At 36.8% G+C, this 23,774-nt stretch overlaps 1 protein-coding gene across 5 annotated transcripts; it reads left to right on the top strand.

The window, feature by feature from the left end:
• The first annotated feature begins 78 nt into the window (after positions 1 to 78).
• On the top strand, positions 79 to 18,576 carry kif20bb (kinesin family member 20Bb). Of its 5 annotated transcripts, none has more exons than XM_056253063.1 (31): positions 79 to 170; positions 416 to 528; positions 629 to 718; positions 991 to 1,110; positions 1,214 to 1,352; positions 1,442 to 1,626; positions 1,725 to 1,782; positions 1,891 to 2,088; positions 2,324 to 2,435; positions 2,537 to 2,608; positions 2,686 to 2,835; positions 2,933 to 3,095; positions 3,219 to 3,476; positions 3,575 to 3,711; positions 3,941 to 4,070; positions 6,990 to 7,194; positions 7,271 to 7,332; positions 7,435 to 7,554; positions 7,813 to 8,867; positions 9,068 to 9,206; positions 9,333 to 9,416; positions 9,505 to 9,565; positions 9,670 to 9,792; positions 12,802 to 12,905; positions 12,991 to 13,125; positions 14,268 to 14,441; positions 14,580 to 14,774; positions 16,404 to 16,478; positions 16,578 to 16,716; positions 16,829 to 16,965; positions 18,448 to 18,576. In XM_056253063.1, the coding sequence occupies exons 2-31, from the start codon at positions 427 to 429 to the stop codon at positions 18,529 to 18,531; spliced, it is 4,806 nt and encodes a 1,601-aa protein (XP_056109038.1). In that variant the 5' UTR covers positions 79 to 170; positions 416 to 426; the 3' UTR covers positions 18,532 to 18,576. The 5 variants fall into 5 exon arrangements, with proteins under 5 accessions (XP_056109038.1, XP_056109036.1, XP_056109037.1 ...); XM_056253061.1 differs by having other exon boundaries at positions 9,294 to 9,416; positions 12,994 to 13,125; XM_056253062.1 differs by having other exon boundaries at positions 9,294 to 9,416; positions 14,619 to 14,774.
• The last annotated feature ends 5,198 nt before the right edge of the window (positions 18,577 to 23,774 follow it).

The following is a 23,774-nucleotide window of genomic DNA, read 5'->3' as shown; positions in this document are numbered from 1 at the left end:
GTTTATTCTGTCAGTTAACCAGAACTACAATAAATTTACTTCCTCTTTTGGAGGCGGAGCTACGTCTGTAGCGAGCTCTCCGATTGGTCCGATTTGAACAGAGAACCGCGACGGCAGGAAAGAAGCATGTTAGCAATGTAAACGGGATAAACAAAAGAAAATAATATCAAGTAAGTGAAATTAGCGAGAATGAGAACACATAGGTAATACTTTTATATTCTTACATGTCATTCAAATTGGTTCTTAGTTTAATAGGATAACATCTCAGTTAAGAGCTCATTTTAACACGTTCAATGGCCTAACTTTATACGTCATATTGTTTTAATTTAGCTTGTACGTAGCCACTTAATTAATATAAGTTAATCATTATCATATAATAATAAAATGTTTAGCTAAACGTCAAACATTTTGATAGGGTTTTTCAAGATGATGGAATCGTGTTTAAATCACAAGCCTGAGAATGTTGGATCTATAACGGTTGAAGACCTCCGGAAAGATCTCTTCGCCGAGTTCTCCAAATTATCAAGGGTAACGTTATGTATTATTTTCAGACAGAACGCATGTTTAGTTCGAATCTGATTTTAAGGCTGTAACTATTCATTCATTTTGCATATTTCTATTTCCATAGGACTCAGTATTGCTGGAAAAAGAGAATTTGCAGGTCTATCTCCGTGTACGTCCATTCACTACTGCAGAGAGAGCAGAAGGAGAATCACAGGTGCCTGAACATTTTTGACAAATATTTGACAATATTTTATAACATTTCTGAGAAATTCTGTCACCACAACCTACATGTTGTCCCAATACCCGTATAACCATCTTCAAAAAAATGTAAGGTTAAAGCCTCAGTTACTATTCAATTTTATTGTATGGATCTGGGTTTGGAACAACATGAGGATGAGTAAATGGTGACAGAATTTTCATTCTTTCATGAATTTGAAACATGAATATTTCAATGTAATTTGTTATAATTGTAATCTCAACAAACAGGAGTGCATTTCAATTGAGCCTCCAGATACTGTGATTCTGAAAGCACCTAGAGCATCTCTGACAGTCAGACACAGTGAGAGATTTGGCCCACAGCTGGCACAACGATTTCAGTTCTCTCAGGTATGATCAGCTACAGTCTCCTCTAGCATTTTCATTTATTGTGAACAGGCTTTGAAAAATGTTAAGTGTTTTCTGATGTAACAATGTTTAATTCATATTTTAGGTGTATGGTCCAGAAACAACTCAAAGACAGATATTTGATGGAACAACTAAAAGCCTTGTGAAAGAAGTCTTGGAGGGAGGGAATTCCTTGATCTTTACATATGGAGTTACCAATGCTGGGAAGACATTTACCTTTCTTGGTAAGGGTTTTGTATGAGATGTTTTTTATGTATGTTTAGCTGTCTATTAATATATTTGAATGTCTATTTATGCTACTTGTATGTTATAGGCCCTGAATCAGATGGCGGAATTCTGCCCAGGTCATTGAATGTTATCTTTAACAGCATAGAAGGTAGAATTTATTCTCAAAATAACATCAAACCTCTCAGATGTGTCGACTTTACAAGACTCACTAAAGAGCAGCAGGATGAGGATGCTACAAATAAGAGAAACCTTCTTCGGCGATTTAAAGATGTAATTTTTTTTAGTAAAAAAAATTAACATACCATTTTTTAGTACAAAGAAGTACATTACTAATACTCACATCTTGGCTGTTTCTTGATGTTTATCAGAATGACACCCAGAAAACTCTGTCCAGCACGTCCAGCTCTAGTTGTTCATCTTTTGAAAGTAAGCATTATTAATTGTTTTATGACTTTCTCTCTGCCTTTGAAACAGTTTTTGAGCATTGTGTCAGTATTATGTGAGCTTGCACTTTACATTGATTTCTTCTTCCAGGCTCCACTTCTAGTGACACAAATGGGGACAGTGTCTGTTTGGATGAGACCTCTCATGTCAAATTCTCAGTGTGGGTCTCCTTTTGTGAAATCTACAATGAAAGCATCCATGATCTGCTTGATCTTGTTTCAAATGGGTCTCACAGAAGGAGCGTTTTGCGACTAGCCCAAGATGTTAAAGGCAACGCTTTTGTCAAAGGTAACCGAATAACTTAAGACTAAAAGTTAGAAACTATAAGACTTAAAACTATAAGACTAAAAGTTCACTTGTTGTTTGTGTAGCAAATGTAATAGTGAATCATTGAAATAAATAATAATTAAATAAATATTTACATTTCAATATTTTTCAATAATTAAATATAGGTTATTTACCAGGATATTATCTTTATGGCTGTACATTTTGATATACATGTTGTCTAAATATTTTTTCCTAGATCTAAAATGGTTTCAAGTTAACAGTGCAGACGAAGCATTAAAAGTTATGAAAATTGGAAGAAAAAATCAAAGTTTCTCATCCACCAAGCTCAACAACATCTCAAGCAGAAGGTATTTCATTTTAAACCACTTAAGCGTTATTTTTTAACTCTCATTATCATGTTATTACTTTTTAAAGTGACCTAAAATTAAAATATACATTTTCTCCATAGCCACAGTATATTTTCCATTCGAATCTTGCGGGTTGAAGATGTGGGTGTTCCTCGAATTCAGGCAATAAGCGAGTAGGTGACCTTAAACACACCACTGTTACTTTAACATAGAATCATTAATTTATTCATTAATTGATTTGTTTTTAAAGATTGTCATTATGTGATTTGGCTGGATCTGAGCGATGTGCAAAGACTCAGAACCGAGGTGACCGCTTAAAAGAAGCTGGAAACATCAACACTTCCTTGTTAACTCTTGGAAAATGCATCAACGCTCTGAGACTCAACCAAACGCAATCCAAGTGAGACAATGTCCACTTTCAAAACAATTAATTTGTTTCATGGGCTGCATTAGATGGAAATTTCCTTGAACCTGAACTTATATGTCTTTTCGTGCAGGTTTCATCAGCATGTCCCCTTTAGAGAGAGCAAGCTCACACATTATTTGCAGGGTTTTTTCTGTGGCCGTGGAAAAGCCTGCATGCTCATCAACATAAACCAGAGTGCCTCGATGTACGATGAAACCCTGAATGTCCTCAAGTTCTCAGCGGTGGCTCAGAAGGTCTGCAAGGACCATTATTCTTTTTTACACTGACAGCTTCAGAATATCAGAAGCACTGATTAAAGGCATTTTTTGATTCTTTGCTATTTATTTATTTTGAACTTTGACTTTGTTCCCTTTTAGGTAGTGGTCCTCAACCCTAAACCAGCTCCTAGCATTGTGCTCAAGAGATCTGCCAGAGATGTGTCCATGATAATCAATAATGCAGACAAGAAGGATTGGACCAGGAGAAGTTCACTCATGGGCTGGGAGATGAGTCTAGAGGATGTGCAAGAGGATGAAGATGATGAAGATATTGGTGAGGAAGGTGTGGAGAGTGGCGATGAGAGCATGGAGGACAACACTGTGCTAGAGACTGCGCAAAGTCAAGAGCTGTGTGAGGTATTCAAGGTGTCTTTTCAGTTTTCATCAATGCGTGTTTATAGTTTTCAGTGTTATTTTAAACTATATGAAATACTAATATGATATATTCGCCACAGCTTCAGGTGACAATTAAAGAGCTCAAAGAGAAGTTGTCCAAAGAGGAGTCTGAAAAATTAACTATGGAATCTCGTATTCGTGAAGAAGTCACTACAGAGTTTATGGAGCTGTTTTCTAATATGGAAAAAGACTACAAGTAAGTCAAACACTGTTTTACAGATCAGTGGTGAACTGATGATGTATTTTCACAGATGTAGCATTCAGATTGAGCTTGCAGAGATTTTTTGGCTGTGTTTATGCCATTCTTTTATTTGCATAATTCTTTTAGTGCACTATAACAATGCAGAGAGCACAGCACCGTCAATGGGTGCAATTCATTTTTATTGAAAATGCACTAATTTATGTTGCTATTTTCAATGTTTCAGTGAACGTCTCCAAAGAGAGAAAGAAATAGTTGAGGAAAGAGCAGAAAGGAGGATGGAGATACTGAAGAATCTGGTGAACAGAACAGTTGAGGAAATGGACGCTGTTAGCACTGACGAGAATGCAGCAAAGGTGAATGCAGATAGTTGTAATAATATAAAAGATTAAGGACAAGTGCCATTAACATCTACTGTTATAACCCTGTGTGCATTTTCTGTAGAGCTGCATGATTAATCGTTAAAAGATTGCGATCTCGATTCAAACACCCATGCGGTCTTCCTAAATGGCAACAACGAAATTACCTGGATTTTGGCGTGTTCGCACCGCAGGAACTAGGAACGATTTTAGTTCTAGGAACTCCTTTTGGAGGAACTAATTTAGCTCCTACTTTAGAGTAGGGTCTAAACCAGCACTTTAGGAACTACCAGTGACTTTAGTGTACATTGATTGGCCGAATGCATGCAAAACACCAGCACCCACCATTTAAAAAAAAACATGTGTAAATACAGATTATAGCCTATATATTTACTCCACAAACATGGAAAACTTTTACGCTAAGGAGAAAATCCAACGCAACTTTTAGGGGACCAAGCCAAACATGATTATGTATTTCTGCTCAGCTAGCAACACTGGACATAAATCACACGGCATACACTAATACCTTTTCATATACTGTCTACTTTCTATGTATAACAGTTCTATCTAATAACATTAGACAGGACTATTAGACAGATCTTAAACTAATGAACACGGAGAATGCGAGCACTGTGAGCTCAGGCTCTGGCGTTCTCAGCGGCAGCGCCGTCAAAATAAAGGTCACAACAACAACCGCGGCTTATGTCACTTCAGAGTTCCTAATTGCTGTGCGAATGCAACCAGGAAAATGTTCCTAAGGGAACCAATAGTTCTCGGGGAACCACCCTGGTGGCTAGTTCCTAGAACTAAGTTCCTAGAAATACCTGGTGCGAAAGCCATTTATATACAGTAGTTTGATATAGGGATGCACGATATATCGACCACATATCGATATCGGCCGATAAATGATCTTTTTTGATGTTATCGGTCCGATAAGAAAATTGGGCCGATATATCAAAGCCGATAGATAGATTATTTACTTCAGTTGAGAGATGCGCGCTGTTCGCCATGATGGTTCTGAATGATTGGATTCACTTCGAAAAGGAAGATACAGTTCAGTGCAACATGTGCAGCACAAATCTGTCACATAGGCTTCATAACATTATAATAAAAACACGCAAAAGAATGTTGTGAATTGTTGTTCGCCAGTGTTTCAGCGCGACGAGCGCGTTGTGGCGGAATGAGCGCGTCTATGGAGTTTAGCCTTCATGACAAGCACAGTCAAGTTTTATTGAGCATTCGCAGCATTCTGCACCATTGTAAGTTGTAATATGTTTATTTTTTGTATATATATCTGATTAATCTAATATAGGATGTGTTTGGTTGAGTTAATGAACGATGCAGTAGCGCTTCATTGTACCGGTGATCATCTTTGCTGTGATCATATTTGATCATCTTAGCGTTGCGCAGCTCAAACAACAATGCACATTTATAACTATAATTGGGACTGTCATATACATGCCATTATAATGAGAACACTATTGTAATAAAACGTTGTGAATTCTCTGTTTAGTTGCCGTTTCAGCACGTTGTTGTGAGAATAGCGCATCCAGAACAGGGATTAGCCTACACATTATGACCAGCACAAGTTCGATTGTGCATTCACGTCATTTTGCGCAGATAAGTCGTAATATAAAGTTGATGTAATATAAATATCTGATTAATCTCACATATGATGCGTTTCGTGGATTTAAACAACCTGCTAGAAAAGTTCTTCAGTTTCCCGGTGCTCGTTCTCTTTAGCTTCAGCGCGCGCAGATTAAACAACAATGCAAAACATTAAAAGCTATGATTGGGACTGTCATACAATTATAATTGTATTCACTATTGTTGTAATACATTTGTAAATTCTTTGGGATTCTTAACCTTCTAGCAATCAACCTTCTCTTCAGCTTCAGCGTGCGCAGCTCACACAGCCTTACATGTCATTTGAAACAGTAACTAAGCTATTAAAGATGTTTACTATCAATGTAATATTAAAAATGTTGAATTTTTTTCAAAAACATTGCGTTATAATTAATAACTAACATTATTTTGTTCTCGTATTATTTTCATCAACAATATGGTTTAATTTAAAATATTTTTTTCTTATTGTCCGTGCAGAGGCGATTCCTTTTTATTGATCCATGGCACATGCATTTTGTTTCTTTATATGCAGCCCAATGTTATCCAATGACTTGTTTGCATTATTTATGTATTTGATTTTTTGTTAGGCAATAGATTTTTTGATAACACTTTACAATAAGGTTTCATTTGTTAATGCATTAACTAACAGAGAGCAATAGCCTTTGTTATTGTTAGTTAATAAAATATGTGCGTTCATGTTAGTTCACAGTGCATTGACTAATGTGTAAAATTAATTTTAAAAGTTAAGGAATCTTACACTGGTTCAAATTAGGCTATACTGTATTGTATAGGTTTGATTTATGTTAAAAGTGTTTGAGACAAGGCTTTTAATGGTGAGCCTTTTGTTATACAGGCTATCAAAGTATATAAAAATTTTAATTTAGATTTATCGGCCAATATATCGGTTATCGGCTTTCAAATGTAAAGAATTATCGGTTATCGGTATCGGCCAAAATGTTCATATCGGTGCATCCCTAGTTTGATACATCTGAAAAATAGCAGAGGACACAATGTGAACTGCTGCATGGACAAGCTGAGATTTTCCGCAGAGATTTTCGGTATCCAAATAATCATCAAACACTGACCTGTTTATAGCTGTTATTTCTGTTGTTTGCCTCTATCATTTAGTATCATTTAGTTTATTCCCCACAAATGAAAAGTGGGGAATTCTACGATACCTGAATCAAGGGCCAAGGCACACATTTCAACACGATATATCTGTTTATGAAAGAAAAGACTAAAAACAGACATGCATTTGAAAATATTATGTTTTCCTTCTCAACATTGTAGGAGGCTAAGATTGAGCTTTTGGACAGCCTGATCGAAGTTATGCGAGGTGATCTAGCTAAGATAAAGGGAGATGCAGAAGCAGTACACATGTGCCTGACGAATGTCCCTGAATCACCTGGAACAGTCAGTCGTCTGAGGACACAGCTGGAGGAGATGAAAGAGGAGCTTCTCAAAAGCCAACAACTTCTCAGTCTTAAAACTAAAGGTGTATTAATTTGCCTTAAAGGGGAAAACTCAATATTTTATGACATAAGTCTAATTATAGTTCTCTTTTTTTTTAGAGTTTGAAGCAATGTGTGTTCAGGCACAAAAATCAAATGATCAGCTTCTCCAAGCAAATGGGGTAATATGAACTAAAGTTTTCTTTTAAATATCTGAGATTATTGCAAATTAATGATTTATATGGCTTCTGCTGTGTGTTGATATTTTTGTTTGTCTCTTTTAGAATTACGAAAACCAGAAAGTGAGATGTCAGGAACTCATGTCAATCTGCCAGGAGAAAGATGACATGGTCTCTGTATTACAGACTGCTTTGGACCAAAATGTGGAGGCAGCCACTAAAGATGTAAATGTATTTTACACTTCCTTTATTTGAAATCTTTCTAGAGAAAAAAATCTTACTGACCCAAAACCTTACCAAGTTTTACAGACATGGTCATTGTAAACTATCAGTGTATTTAAAAGAGTTGTTTGAAAATTCTTAAATTCTCCCTTTGTGTTCCAAGGAAAAGAAAAACTTTCCTTTAACTTTTATCAGGTCATACAAAGTTGTACATTTGAACTGTAATGACCCATGATTTTTCTTTTGTTTTCACATATACAGAGGGCCTTAATTAACAGCATCAAAGAAGAAATCCTACATTTTAGAAACAATTGCAAGTGTTTGCTGAATGAAGACTCTGACCCTAGAGGGGAGGAAATGACAAGTCAAGAAACTCAACATCTGCAAGACCTGAAAATGAAAGATGACCTGCTGAATGAACTTAAACTTGAGAAATGTTCACTTGAAAAAACAGTGTGTGATGTCACTGATAGACTGGCAGAGCTGACTCATGCACATGAAGCCACTGTGGCGATGGAGAGAGCAGAGGTCAGCAAAGTCACAAATGAGAACAAGGCTGTTGCCAATGAGTTACATGTACTTCAGCAGTCAGCCAATGAGATGAGCTCAAAGCTCAAAACTCTCCAGATGGAATTGAGCGCTCAGACAAATATGGCCAGTGACCTTTCAGAAAAGCTTGACGCAGCCAGAGCTCTGATTAAGGAACATCAAGCTGAGTTTTGCAGTCAGTCCAAAACCATTGAATCCTTAATGATAGAGGCAGGTAATTTGCGTCAGGAACTCAGTGCCCGCCAGCTCTCACATGACAAAAAAGAAGATGAATGCATGAGGCTGGTGGAATTATCTCAGGAGAACAGCAGACAGATCAATGACCTGGAGCAGGAGGTCAGTCAGACCAAAGTGAACGTGTGCCAGCTGAAAGAGCTCTGCAATCAGCTTAAATATGAGCGAGATGCCCAGGCACAGGAATATCAGAGCCTACTGAGCCGATATGAAGCTCAAAAGTTGGTCATGGCCCAAAAAAGAAGCAACTCTGAGCTGCTGAAAGAGCTTACCACTCTGAAACATCAGCAGGGGAGGATGGAAGACCAAGAGCAAGACTCCAGAGATGATTGCTGGAAAACTCTGCAGGACAAACTCATGCAAACGCTGAGCAAACTGAACCAACATGAGGATGTTCTGAACGTAGTGAGAGCAATTGTAGAGAATGAGATAACTAAGGCAAGAGATGAGGCCAAGAGGAGATTAGATGCGATGGAGAAAGATCTGTCTCATAAAGATGCAGAACTAGAGACTAAAGCTAAAGATCTTTTGAAGTAAGTCTTATCCAAACTTTCTGATAACACAAAAAAATAGGTTCTCAATTCTGTTGAGTGTCTTGTTTGATATGCACTATAGATCTTGCATGACTACTCTTTCTTTTCAACTATTTATTTCTAGTTGCTAAAGCATGGAAATGAGAAAAATGGTTTAAGGAACAACAGCTGGTCTGAATGACCTTTTGGTCTTTTTGCAGGTCGAGAGAACTTGTGACCGATGGACTTAATAAAATCAAGACCATGAGTTGCAATTTGCAGCAGGTGGAGAGGGAGCGATCTGATGTCAGTGATCAGTTATGTAAGGCTAACTTGCAGATGGAACAGTTAGAGAAACAGGTTGGTAAAACACTTTTGTCCATTGCTAGTGTGCCTAATGTGATTTTAAATTAGTTTTTTTTAAACAGTGCTTTTTTATTCCCACAGATTTTAATCTTGAGTGAAGAAAACAAAATGTTTCTGCAGAAACTATGTGAAGCGGAGGAGATGAGGGATCAGGCTGGACACAGTTTGAGCTGCACAGAGCAAACTATTGATCCACTGCAAACTGTGAGTGCTGCTCTTTCCCTCAGCTTTGTTCAGTTTGTGATGCGATCAGGTCTTAGATGCTGGATTATTCCACTTCCTTTCATCACAGGTGCAGTCAAACCATGCAATAGAAGAAGAAAACATACAGCCTTTCAAAACAACCTGCCGTGGTAACCTATGTGTCTTTTCTTTTATACCATTTTTTCCACAATACTATTTGGTGTTACAAAATCGGCTTACGTTTTGTCCTTAATAAGATTGATTTTGCTTCCAGATCTTTTGGCAGAGCAGAAGCTGATTGAGGAGATGTGTGTTAACTCAAATAAAGAGTGCACACAGACAGATGAGGATGAATTGCTGGAGGCCAGGCTGAATGAGATTGAATCCATAACTGAAGGTGACTGAGTCTGTTCTAATTGTAATTCCTATAAATCTCTTCTAGTCAACAACACACTGAGAAGTCAGTAAGATTCAGTGTAGGTATTTCAAAATTACTGTTATTTTAAAACAAAACAAAAAAACGAATAAAAAATTAGCAGTCTTTCTTCAGTATTTGCAGTATTCATTTATAATTATAAAAATAAAATCTGTTAATATTATTTAATCAGCAATATTGACTTTTTAATTTTCAGTATTGACAGTATTTATATATAGTTATAATAATCAAAATATTTACTTTTTACTTTTTAATTTTCTCATCACAGAATCCTGAAAATAATTGCGTCAAATAAATCTTAAGCAGTACAACTTGATAATGAAAAGAATAATAGTAAGAAATGTTTATTTAGCTCTAAATCAGCATATTAGAATGATTTTCTGAAGCATAATGTGACATTGAAGACTGGATTGTAATTGGTATTGAGAATTGTAAAAATTCCCTGGTTTTGGTATCTTGTACTGAAATTCTCGTTAAATGGTAACACTACTTCAGTTACATTTTAACAACGTCTCATCTGTAACTGTGATGCAGTCTGAATCATAATCACACTGTGTTCGTTCGTTGGCCAGAGGAGAACTGGCCCCCCAACTGAGCCTGGTTTCTCCCAAGGTTTTTTTGTTTCTATTCTGTCACCTAATCAGAGTATGTGAGCGGAGTTGAGTGGCAGCAATTTCCCCTCCGCACTCGAAGCATTTAATAATCACTCCACTCGGGGTTCACCATTTACCGCTCCCCGCTCCACTTCTCACTCACTGATATCAGAAACACTGCTCCGTCTTCCCTCCCCTGAGGAAATTGCTGCTAAAGTTTTTAAGTATGCTTTGAAATCTCACAAAAGTTCTGTTCATAATATATAGGCCTATTAAATGAAAAAAAAATGAAAAAAATACTAGAAGAATAGTTTCAACGTGGTTTATTGGAACACTATTGTGCAAACATTTTTACGACATGCCAAGCTTATTACATGGTTATCAGCATCAAAAAATATAATTGCAAATTTAGTTTGGAAAGATAAAAATAACGGTATGTTGTCGTCAGTTATTTTATCTACGGGTCGCTACATTTCTTACAGATTTCTCCTCATTCGAAAAATCAGATACAGATAAAGTAACATTGTAAGATTACATTTGTTTGAATGCATTCGTGAGAGAGCGATTGTGTGTATGAATAAGTGCTACCTTTTCAAAATGTGCTTTCACCCGATCATATTCAGTAGCCCATCTAGAAGGGCCAAACAAATTCCTTGAGAACTATAATCTCCCGCTCATGTCCATCACAGTCATCATAACCTCCACATTCTTTCTAATTTGAGTGATCCATCTGTATCATGCTAGGTAAATGTGTTTAACATGTGGATTCTTGCTAAAAATGCAGTTAAATTATGGGCCGTTGGCATGAATTGTACTCGTGATGGAGTGGTAGTGGAGCACTGGGAGCGAGTGAAAACCATGACGCTCTGACTTACAAAATCCGCTCTGCACTCAAAATCACGGCGCTCTACTCCCACTCCACTCCACTCACATACTCTGCACCTGATGGAGTCTGGGTTCCTTGCCACTGTCACTTCTGGCTTGCTTAGTTGGGAATATTCTTAATATTCAATAGTGCTGCACGATTAATCGTATCGCAATCGTAATCGCGATGTCAAACCTATGCGATTATATAACGCAAAATGCCGCGATTTTATTTGAAATAAACAAATTAGGGCTATTAACACAGCATCTCTTCTTTTTTGTCATCCTTTGACTAGTTACATGATCCCGCTCTTATTCGTGCAAATGCCTTAAACCATTTTGCACGACAAGAAGTCAAAAGAGACGCCAGTATAATGCGCATGCACAGACCGCGTGCCAGAATACAGTTCTCTTTCGAGCTTGAACGAACAATAACACACACACAATTATGCCAAAATGTCGTTTTGTCGATTATCTTCATAACATAACAGCAGTCTTATGATGGACGAAAGAGTTGTGCTTGTGAGAGAATGAGGCGCGTGAGAGATCCGTGTCTCAGCAACGGCTGCTCTTAAAGGGCCGGCAGCGAATAAAGCGTTCAGTCGGTAAAGTTAATCAAATAACAAAGGGAACAGAAAATTACTCACTGCTCTTGACTAAAGAAGTTTTGTAGCTTTAATAAGGATTAATCTATATATAATTTATAATTCATGCAGCGCAGACTGTTTGATAACTTTATTCAATTTCTGTATAAATCTGTATATAAATCCTCAATCCTACCTTTTAAGACAGGAAGGGCACAGGTAAATATGGCATTTATTATGGGTTTATGTGAGGATTGTTTGAAGTTCACTTAATTTAAAAGCTGTTATTTTTTTTAAGCCTAATAAATATTTAAAAAGTTGATAGCTTTCAATTGTATTGATGGAATCACTGTAATGTTGGATGGCTATAATTAACGTTTAAAATGTGGGGGGTGTCGTCATTTTTATCAATGGTTTATTGATCATTATAGGTGTTATCAATCATTTAGTTGTTGTTGCTAGTTTGAGTTGAGAAATACACATTAATACACAGAATGATCACTAATCTGCGTGTGCATTTTACTTTAGAACCAAGCAAGTTGACTCATGAAACCATTTGTTTATTATATCGCAATCGCAATATTGACCTCATTAATCGCAATATGACATTTTCCCCAAATCGTGCAGGCCTAATATTCAACAATATTATTGATTTGACTGCACTGACACTATAGGATGAGAACTGAACTGAGCTGGACAATGACGTCACTGCTTTATAGTTAAAATTGACTAATTTAATAATTTATGATCTTTACAACAGAACTGAATCAACACTGAACTGACTGAACTTTTTTTTTAGAGCTGCTGTACAGACGAAAAGAACTCTGTTTTCAGAGCGCTTTATATATATATATATATATATATTTTTTTTTTTTTTTTTTTTTTTTTTTTATTAAATAACACCACAAACATCTCTTTGTTCTTCTCAGATCTTGCTAAACTGCAGGAAATGTATCCGAAACCAAGTGTGGCTCTCTCTCATAAACCCCAGCAAGAGGAACGGAGAGCCTGCAGACCTGCAGAAAGCACAAAGGTAAGAACCTGGAAGTCTTTAATCTCTCCAACTTTTCCACAACTGGGTTTTGCCAGCAGTAGAATGATTTCTTTTGATGTTTCAGCAGCTTAATGAGGAGCAGGCTGATGATAAGCAGGGAAAGGGGCAGGATGGAGCAGCCATGGGGGAAGAGGAGAGAGCGGCCCAGGCAACAAGGCAACTAGAAAGCGACCAACAGGACAGGCTGCAGCTGGAGCTGGTAATAGGATCAGCATTTCCATTTCTCTCACCCTGCTTCGTTATTTTCTTTTTTTGCAGGCTTGAGGGCAGGATTTAGCTCAGAATAGTAATTTATTTACACTGCAGGTTTCTGAGTTAATATCACTTCTGTGATTTGAGTGACCTGCCAACAGGAGGTATGACAAGACTCTAGCAGGACAGTAATGGCACAGCAGAAAAATGGAATGTGCAAAACTCCTTTTTTTTTCTTTTTTTTCTTAAACGACTAATTCACTAATCAGTCTTACCTAAACCCTGTATAAATAAACGGGGGACAGGATCATCTGATGAAATTAAGTTGTGTACTTGTGTTCAAATATTTTTTTTGCAGTGGATAGGAATGCAGAGGTCTTGGGTGTGTTTTTAAAAATGTTAGGCTATTTTAAACTGTATTTTAAACTATATTTAAAAACAGTAAAATATATTATACAAGCCCAGTGATGTTCATCTCAATGTGTATTGCTGTAGGGGCAGTTCTTTAAATAGCATAACTTCTTCAAGGGCATATTACTGTGCAATACTTGTGTGTGTGTGTGTGTGTGTATATGTATATATATATATAGATATATATATATATATATATATATATATAGATATATATATATATATATATATATATATATATATATACAAGGAAAACATCTAGATAAACTACTCGATTTAACTAGTTGTTTGATGGTTGACTAGTACTTTTGGAAATGATCAACTCTCTATTTTCTCTTTACTTTAGCAAGATCAATGTGAACTGTTTTTTTATGGTCGATAACACTATCTAGAGACTGAGAGAACGTTGGCTGGTACAGGAATGAATGAATGAATTAAATGAACTTCTTTTTTTATACAACATTTGCTCAAATTCACCAAATAATAGTAACTATGAGGAATGACCATTTTATTAGGCAAGTTGATGATGTTATTGACCAAAGCCTAATCATTTCAAAATGACCAAATACTGCCTCATTGATCATTCTGACCAGTATAACAGCCTATCACTAGCTAAGATATGGGATTTTTAGAATACTTTAAAATACTTTATATCAGCAATAATATTTTGTGGTAGTGCTATAGTATAATATTAAAACATATTTTTCTCTTCCTCACTTCTCTGCATACTGATTACAGGAAATGTTAAAGCTTCAGCTGGCTGAAAAGCAAGATACCATTGTAAAATTACAAAGGGAAAAGGGGGATTTTGCTGCTTCTTTTAAATCTGCTACCCATAAAATTGACAGACCCAAACAGACTTCAAACGTGAAGACAAAGAATGCAGGCGATTCATTTAGTCCAACACAAGAGGTCAGTAGAATGATATTAATGCAAAATGCATGCAGCTGATAAGAATTATTTGCGCATGCAAAGATGGGAATAGTTCTGGTCTGTATGAAAATTGGTTACTGTGTATAATATGTGTTGGCGTGTTGGTATCACTCAAAGCAGGTTGCAGTACTAGACTCCTCTGTCCTTTCAACAAAGAGTCTCAGAGATGAACGCTTCCCCAAACCTGAGCTAGAAATCAGCTATACACCTCTTAAACCTGACCGAATGAATGTCAGAAAACCGGGAGAAGAAGAGTCTGTCACAATCAAACTCCGACGTACAGCCAGAAAGAGAAAGAGCCCAGACATGCAGGTATACAGATACCATTTCTAAACCCTTTGTTGTGATTTCCTAAACAATCCAGGTTCCGACGGTCCAGGAAACCTTGGAAATGTCAGGAAATTTCAAGACATTTTAACATTTGACATTATTATAGTGTATATACCTTTTGTGAGTGCGGTCTCTATAAAATGATTTTCATCACAAAAAAATGTCATGAAAAAATGGAGATTCACTGGTTAGAGCCTTTAACTAGTCCTGCAATCATTTCCTAATTATATATTAATTTATATTTCATAAAGCGTATAATTTAAACCTATTCATTGATTTACATTTTTATAATGATTTATCATTATAATAATTTCCATAGTTAATGCATTTAGTAATTTAATGATGATTCAATCCAACGTTTCACAATAAAAATAATGCAAATGAGTTTACTTTTGTTAAAGAGATAGATTTGTAAATAAATTAGCTGTGAAGAGGGTCTTTGTGTTGCTGCTACTGTTGTGATAAACTCTGAAAGTTCCAGTCTATTTTTAGATATCACATCCTTTTCAAATTGAATGGCATTAATGACATTATAAATTGTCGGATCGGAATTTGTTGCACGTGTATACACAAAAATCCGCACAAGATACGATTATTATTTTTTTGCATCCGATCTGAGCCACTTCCAAATGTGGTTTTAAATCAGATACACATCCGATATCTGGACATCTGACCTACGTCTAAACACATCCGATTCCTCTTTGAATTCCAAGCCACCACAAGGCAAGGGTGACATGTTTGCCCACAAAGAAAGCTTTTTAACGTTGTATTATGAAGCAGATGTGGCTGTATGCACTTGCTCGTAGCTTTTTTATTGAGGTGGAAACTTATTAAAGGAAAGAAATTGCACGCGTAAACATTCAGGAGTTGGTTTTTAACCTCTGCCCCGTGAGTTTTATAAATAAAACAGCTTCACTACTTAAAGCTGCATTATATTTCTCAGCAATGAGGTTATAACTTCGCTGTAGTTAAACCAACAAGCTTCACTATTAGGCTACTCACTAGCTCTCTCTCTCTCTCTCTCTCTCTCTCTCTCTCTCTCTCTCTCTCTCTCTCTCTCTCTCTCTCTCGTTAATTAGTTTGAACACATAACTTTTTTTTTATCTTACAGTGCTACTTTTTCACTTCAGATTTCTATATCTAACGACCTGTAGATAAAACAACAAATTCAATTTACTGTTATTTTCCTGTATATATCCGTTCTGTCACTTTTTGCGCTGCAAAACATCCATGACGGCTGTTATCTTGTCCATGCTGGCAAATAATCATGGCCAACCGACATGAGTAGATCATTTTAATAGCACAGCCATTCAAAACCAGAGGGTCTACCATGTGCACAGTAAAGCGATCACCGACAATCATTTTGGCCGGGAATTAATGTAAAAACAGATATCGGATACCAGTCGTGTCTAAAGTGAATGTAAACAGTCGGTCCAAAAAATCAGATATGGTTAAAAGATCAGATCTGTGCATTAAGACGTGTAGTGTAAACACAGCCTATGAATCAAATTGAATTAATCATGTGCGCTAACACATTAACTTTAACTTCTTTACATGTAATGCAACACAAAGTCATATAACTTGTATTGTATGCGTTTGTTGTTGTTCTAGAACTCGGTGGAGTCAGAAAATCGGAAAAACCGACGGCTAAAGGTGAAAAACTGGGATAACATGCAGTCCGTTGAGGTGATTATTTTTTTTCTATCTATTAATACGGTATACCTGTGACATCTTACATCTGTCTCTGTAATGTTTATTTGATAATATTTTTTTGCTCCTTACCAGACTCCCACAGTGCAAGGAAAAAAGGTGAGTCAATTAAAGCAGAAAGACTCTCCTGCCAGCCTGAAAGGTAAAAAAGATGGAGCCCTCCAAAAGATTGGTGACTTCATCCAGAGCTCTCCAACCCTTTTTGGAAGCAAAGGTCAGCTCTGGCTCTTAATTTTACACACAGTCAATGGTATTGATTGGAGCTCTCTGCCAAAAGTGTTTCATACTATATCTCAGCATGACCAAACCTTTAACTTCCTCCTCAGCCAAGAAGATCATGAGCATGGTGAATGTTAAGTCTCCTGAACTGCCAAATGCTTCTGAAAACAACAAACCCAAGAGATCCAAACGAAAGCTCTTCAAGACTCAGGTTTCCTTCCCGCTGGACATCCTCTCTTATCCTGTAAGTAATGTTTCTTTTGCGTAAGTCATGGACAAGTAAATCAAATGCATATAGTCATGAATGAGAAGCACGCCTTATGTTAGCGGTAATGTCGTAATGTTACGACAACTATGTAACATCTGATTTAAGCCCCCAAGAGACAAAAAAGTTTGATAGTCAATTGTTTTAAAGCTTTCCAGTGTTAAAGGGTTAGTTCACCCAAAAATGAAAATTATGTCATTAATGACTCACCCTCATGTCGTTCCAAGCCCTTTCATCTTTGGAACACAGTTTAAGATATTTTAGATTTAGTCCGAGAGCTTTCTGTCCCTCCATTGAAAATGTATGTACGGTATAGGCTACTGTCCTTGTCCAGAAAGGAAATAAAGACATCATCAAAGTAGTCCATGTGACATCAATGGGTTAGTTAGAATGTTTTGAAGCATCGAAAATACATTTGGTCCAAAAATAACAAAAACTACGACTTTATTCAGCATTGTATTGTCTTCCGGTTCTGTTGTCAATCCGCGTTCAGTGATGCTGATGACGTAAGACGCTGCTGACGTGTATCTGGTGCATCCGTGTATTCGGGTTCAAATAAATATGGCTGGGCAAAAAAATGCAAGTCTTCCTCTGTGTCGAAATCCTTAGACATGTTTGCGAAGATTGTTTTGTTTACAGCGTGCGTCTCCCTCAGACTGTAAACGGTCTCTGAAGCACCAGATTACACGTCAGCAGCGTCTTACGTCATCAGCATCACTGAACGCAGCTTGACAATAGAACCGGAAGAGAATACAATGCTGAATAAAGTCGTAGTTTTTGTTATTTTTGGACCAAAATGTATTTTCGATGCTTCAAAACATTCTAACTAACCCACTGATGTCACATGGACTACTTTGATTATGTCTTTATTTCCTTTCTGGACAAGGACAGTATACCGTGTATACATTTTCAATGGAGGGACAGAAAGCTCTCGGACTAAATCTAAAATATCTTAAACTGTGTTCCGAAGATGAACGGGCTTGGAACGACATGAGGGTGAGTCATTAATGACATAATTTTCATTTTTGGGTGAACTAACCCTTTAATATACTGGGCACTAGATTTATTAAACATTAAAAAAGATACGTAAACAATACTTGGTGAAATGTTTTACACTATATTGAAACATTACCGCGTTAACGTTATACTTAAATTTTTTTTTTTTTTAAAACTCCATTGTGCCACCTTCTATTTTTAATTTCATTCATATTTATATTTATAATTAAGTAATATTAAGTTTAACTTTGAGCTTGATTATTTTAAACTTTTGAGTATTTAAAGCAGTAAGTTCTAAGGCTTTGTTGAATGTTCAGTTTGAGTAGAAGAAATCTGATTCATTATTTTATTTGAGATGTGTTTTTTGTGGGAGGGAGGTGCAGTATTACATTTATTTGTAAAAACATAAAACTGCAGAAATGCTGCCAGGTGGATGTGTATTAAATTCATGAAATAATTTTACAGGTCATTGGAAGCAGTGAAGATGATAAAGAGAGCGATCATCTCATAATTAAGAGAAAACTCAGAACAAGGACTGCCAAGAGATGACACAAAAACTGACAATTTGATGGCCAAGTGTAATTTCAGTTAGTTTGCTTTTTCTTTTATCTTTTTTTCTTCAAATTGTCATATTTGTTGTTGAATAATTCATATTTGTTTTATTAACACTGGGCATGTTTGTAAATATTTTATGTATGTACCTCACAATGTTTAAACATTTTTTTTTTTAATTTAGCCTTTGATTTCCTGTGGTAATTAGACAAAATATGGCCAAAAAAATGCTGTTTATTAAAAAAATACCTAAAAGCATATATCATTTAGGTTTCACTTCTTATGCTTAAGAGAGAAATATTAACTGAATATGCTTAAAGCATTACTGTCCCTTTGTGTTGGATTTCACATGATATCCTTTAAAAATGCTCAGATGAGGAAAGCAGTACCAAACAAGCAAGGTGAATGGGGATGAAGAGAATGTTCCAAATTAATGTTTGGGGGTCAATTTGTTGTATGATACTCATTTATTTCCACTGTCAGTAAATGGAGGGTGGCTGTCATCAGAGAAGAGTAAGTAATACATTGTATCTGCACCTTATGATCTCTGCACTAACAGGTCAAACCTGCACTAATACACATCTCACTTCTCACACTAATACACAATTTCACCGAGGTGAAATTAATGTAACATTGAAAACAAACATTTTTGTGGGTGTGTGCTTGCATGTCATCATAGTAGCAAATTTCAATTTGCTTCGTAGCATTGGGTTATAAAAGTGTGCTGTCCTTAATGCATGTGAGAACATTTTGTTTAAAGTCAGCATGAAACGGAAGTTGCGATAGTCTGACTTGTAGATCAGGACATGATTTTGTCCATCAGGAATTGATTGGATCATTGTGGTTTACTATTGCTGCGATTTCATGTGAGTAAGAGGCTGTCCCGCCCTCATGGCAGTAAATGTCAATTTTCATTTAAGCTTTTAAGAATATAATACAGATTTCATTAGATTCCCCCCCCCCCCGCCCCCCCCCAAACCAGTTCAGCGCAAATCCCAACCTGCAGCTAATTTCATTGGTTAAGATTACAGTGACGGGTAGGTTTAGGGATCAGTGTTTGGTGTAGGCAATCAGTACAGTGATTGACATGATGACCAATGAAATCTTTAGAATCGGCTGTAGGGCAGGATTTCCGCTGAACTGGTTTGGGGGGGGAAATCACACATTTGAAATTACTTCACACTCCAGCACAGGAGGTGTACATGATGGTGTACATCCCACCAATAAATCCACAGAAGAAGAATAATTTGAATCCAAACTGCACATCTGAAGCACGTGCCTAGAAAGCCGCGTTTGCCAGCACATGAATCAGTAGCTACTCATGACCGTAAATTTAGGTAGGGCGGATTCTGGGTATAGCGCTAGTTTATGATAAACATTTTTTTCTAAGCTTTATATTCTAATCGCTGAACACATGCAGAACATTGCATTATTAAAGGGATAGTTCACCCCAAAATGAAAATTCTGTCAGTAATTACTCACCCTCATGTTGTTCCAACTCCGTAAGACCATCGTTCATCTTCGGAACACAAATTAAGATATTTTTTATTAAATCTGAGAGCTGGATCACTCCTCCATAGGCTTCTAAAGGATTGAAACTTGCCGACCCAGAAAAGTTATTAAAGACATCGTTAAAATAGTCGTTAAAAGTGACTACAGTGTCTCAATCTTAAGTTTACTTTTTGTTCGCAAAAAACAAACAAAAATAACGACTTTATTCAACTATTCATTTCCTTCTCTGTTGGCCTCAAGTTAGTTCACGTAGTGTAACTGCGCAGCGCTTCTGTGTTGTACGTCACACGTAGGCTCACTATTGGCCGACGCTGGTCATGTGTGTAATGCGTGTAGGGCTGGGTATCGAGTTCGATACTTTTTAGGTACCGACCGAATTGCCTCGATACTACCGAGTATCGAAACATGTCTTGTTTTTCGGTACCAAATTTCGATACCTAAGGGGTTAATCTAGTCAATGTCAGTGAAACAAAAAGCATGCAGCATGATTGGCTGTGGCGGAAAAACACTAACGTTAGTTTACGGGGTTGCCCAGAGAGACGTGGCTCGTCGCACGTGAGGCTGTAGTGTGTGTGTCTTCGACTGCAAGAACTGGAGCGCGTCACAAATGAACCGAAACTCAGCGTAACATTATAGGATACTTGACTCACAGACATGAGAAATAGGCCTATAGACGGTTAAAATATGTCTACTTTTAAACGAAACAATTAGAAATAGTTTGATTATGTAATCCATATAGGCGCACGTGCGTGTTCATACTGCAGGAATGACGAGTCAACATCGCCATATTCTTTGCAGCCAACACACTCAGTAAACACTTGTTTATTAATAAAAAATTTAAATATCTCCTTGCTATTTTTTCTCGACACATCCATAATCATTAGGCTACTTTCCCCAGTGCTTTGCGGCAAGCTTTATGTGTGCTGAGTGTGAGGCATATATCCCGCACCTCAGTAGCCTATATTTAATTCAATTCACATTTATTTGTATAGCATTTTTCACATTGTTTCAAAGCAGCTTTACAGAAAATGCATGTGTCTAAATTACAATTTAGAGTGATCTGTTATCAGAGGTGACTGTGTGTAATGCATTTCAATTAACTTTCATTCAGTTTCATTGTTAAACAATGCATTAAGTTAAGGCAGAAACAATGAGCTCATTGAGGTAAAGAATACATATTGTTAAATGATTAGGAAACATAGAAAACTTTAGCATTGGTGCTTTTTTACAGACTCAAAATATGAGTGTAAAAAAGTCAACAAACTGAAAAAAAAATTAGGTAATGTAATATTGTTAAAACGGATTTCCTAAAATTGGTATCGAAAAAAGTATCGTTCAGGAACCGGTATCGAAGTCAAGGTATCGGTATCGAAAATTTTGTTACGATACCCAGCCCTAGATGTGTGTGACGTACCACCAGAAGCGCTGCGCAGTTACACTACGTTAATAGTTGAATAAAGTCGTTTTTTTTTTTTTTTTTTGCGCACAAAAAGTATTCTCTTCGCTTGATAAACTTAAGGTTGAGCCACTGTAGTCACTTGGAATATTTAAATATTGTTTATCCTTATTGTTATTTAATGGGGCTATCAGTAAATTAGCCTCATAATAATCAACACCTGCAAGTGTAGACAAAGGGAAGCTGGAGCACTGCTGGCATCCCTTGTATCCTCTGGTGCTTTTGGGAGGGTTAAATGTTCATATTAAAGATTGGAAAAAATCCAAATCCAGGCACTCAGTAGGTTACAAAAGTTAAAAAGCCTTTATTATTTTGTCGAGGGCTAAAACATTAAAACACCAACGCGTATCGACCCACTGGCCTTCATCAGGGTGTTGGTAACAAACAGACAGAATCAAGCAATACTTATAGTTGCATTGGTTTCAGGTGTGCCACTCTGGCACTTGCAACACAATTTTTTGGCCACTAGAGGCAATAGTTCAGGTCATGTCTAATGCCAGAGGTTAAATCATACAAGTACAAGGCAAAATAAGAGATTTCCAAGTGGAAAAATAGGAGTGACACCACTACAAACATCTAGTGTACTCCACCCAATATGTACCAAAAGTCAATAAATGTGAATAGGCTAGTTACCCATCATAATTCTAATTTCATAGTCAAGATGGTTCTAAAACAACATTAACAAGAAATGGGCATTGCATTGAAAGACTAGTCAAAATTCACGAACAGCAATACACTGTCCCTATTAAGACACAACAATTACAAAAAAGGTGAAAGGTCAAAATCTTCATTGAGACCCTCAAGGAATAGATCCAATATATCTCCCTTTGTTTAAGGCGTTTGATTATATCCCCACCTCTGGCATCAAGTCGAATAGCCTCAATGCCCACTACTCGTAAGGTCGAATCCCTTCCATGTTTAGCGTATATATAATGTTTGGCCATTGGATAATTCATATTTGCAGTCGGATGGCATACCTATGCTCAGCTACCCTGTCTCTTAATCTCCTTTTGGTGAGGCCTACGTAAAACCAGCCACAAGTACACTCTAATCGATAGACAACATGGGTAGTATTGCAATTTATAAAACTGTTAACAGTGTAAGTCTTATTACTGAAAACATATATAAATGTGTCAGTTTTAGCCATATTCTCACAATAATTACAATTGCCACAAGGAAAGTTTCCCTTGGGTTGACGAAGCCAAATTTCACGTTTAGGAGCAGGGAGGTAACTTCTTACTAACTTGTCTTTAATTGTGGGGGCCCTCCTAAAGCTGATCCCAGGGGGTTCCGTGAATATTTCCCGTAAAGTCGGGTCACATTCAATAATGTTCCAGTTTTCTTTATAATGTGTTTAATCTGGACCAGCCTCCTTGCTGTAATGAGTGACAAAGTGGGGTTTCTGAGTTACCACTCTTTTGGGTCTAGACTGAAGCAGGCTCTTCCTTTCAAGTTATTCAACTATTTTTTAAGGTTCTCATTTAAGCTGTTTACATAAACATGAAAGTCTACAAGTTCTTTTTCTGAGCCTGAGAATATCAGAATCACACATCAATATATCTACCCAACCACAAGACTTTATCTTTAAAAGGGTTATCTTGAGAAAATATATAGCGCTCCTCCCACAAGCCTAAAAACAGATTAGCATAATTGGGAGCAAAACAAGCGCCCATTGCAGTCCCCTTTTCCTGTCTATACAATTTGTCTTGAAAGAGAAAGATGTTATTCTTTAAAGTCCACTCAGTAAGTTGCACTATAAAGTCACTGGGAGGCATCAAATGTTCAGGTCTGGATGAGAGATAGTGTTTTAAAGCCTCTAGACCCTCGTCATGTACAATATTGCTATATAAAGACTCCACATCCATTGTGGCCATAATACAAGAGCCTTTGTTACCTATTTGCTCAATTTTCTTTAAAACCTGTGTAGTATCTTGAATATAAGAAGGCAAATCTGTAAAAATGGCTTGATGAAATAATCCACAAACTTGGAAGCAGGTTCTGTTATTGAATCATTCCCGCTGATTATCGGTCTACCAGGTGGATTTTCCAGATCCTTGTGGACTTTGGGGAGCATATAAAAAGAAGAATACCGTGGGTGTTGACAGAGCAAAAACTCATATTCTTTCTTAGTAATCCAATTATGTGATTTTGCCTCATTAAGCAATTGCTCCAGCTCTCTTCTCATAGTGTCCATTGGATTGGATGAGGGCTTTGAGTAGTACGGAGTTATCTAGTTGGCGAAGAGCTTCACTTATATACTACTTTTTGTCCC

Source organism: Rhinichthys klamathensis, unplaced genomic scaffold, assembly GCF_029890125.1.
Source record: "Rhinichthys klamathensis goyatoka isolate OS25496 unplaced genomic scaffold, OSU_Roscu_1.1 h1tg000101l_1, whole genome shotgun sequence".
Classification (NCBI taxonomy): Eukaryota; Metazoa; Chordata; class Actinopteri; order Cypriniformes; family Leuciscidae; genus Rhinichthys; species Rhinichthys klamathensis.
The sequence above is the reverse complement of the archived record's forward strand: the minus strand, read 5'-3'. Positions and strand labels throughout refer to the sequence as shown.

What these genes read in the sequence shown, in the direction of transcription:
- kif20bb (XM_056253059.1), top strand. Translation starts at nt 427, where the DNA reads ATGATGGAATCGTGTTTAAATCACAAGCCTGAGAATGTTGGATCTATA. An exon ending in AGTTCTCCAAATTATCAAGG is followed by an intron (nt 529 to 628) that starts GTAACGTTATGT and finishes CTATTTCCATAG; the next exon opens with GACTCAGTATTGCTGGAAAA. An exon ending in AATATGGAAAAAGACTACAA is followed by an intron (nt 3,712 to 3,940) that starts GTAAGTCAAACA and finishes TCAATGTTTCAG; the next exon opens with TGAACGTCTCCAAAGAGAGA.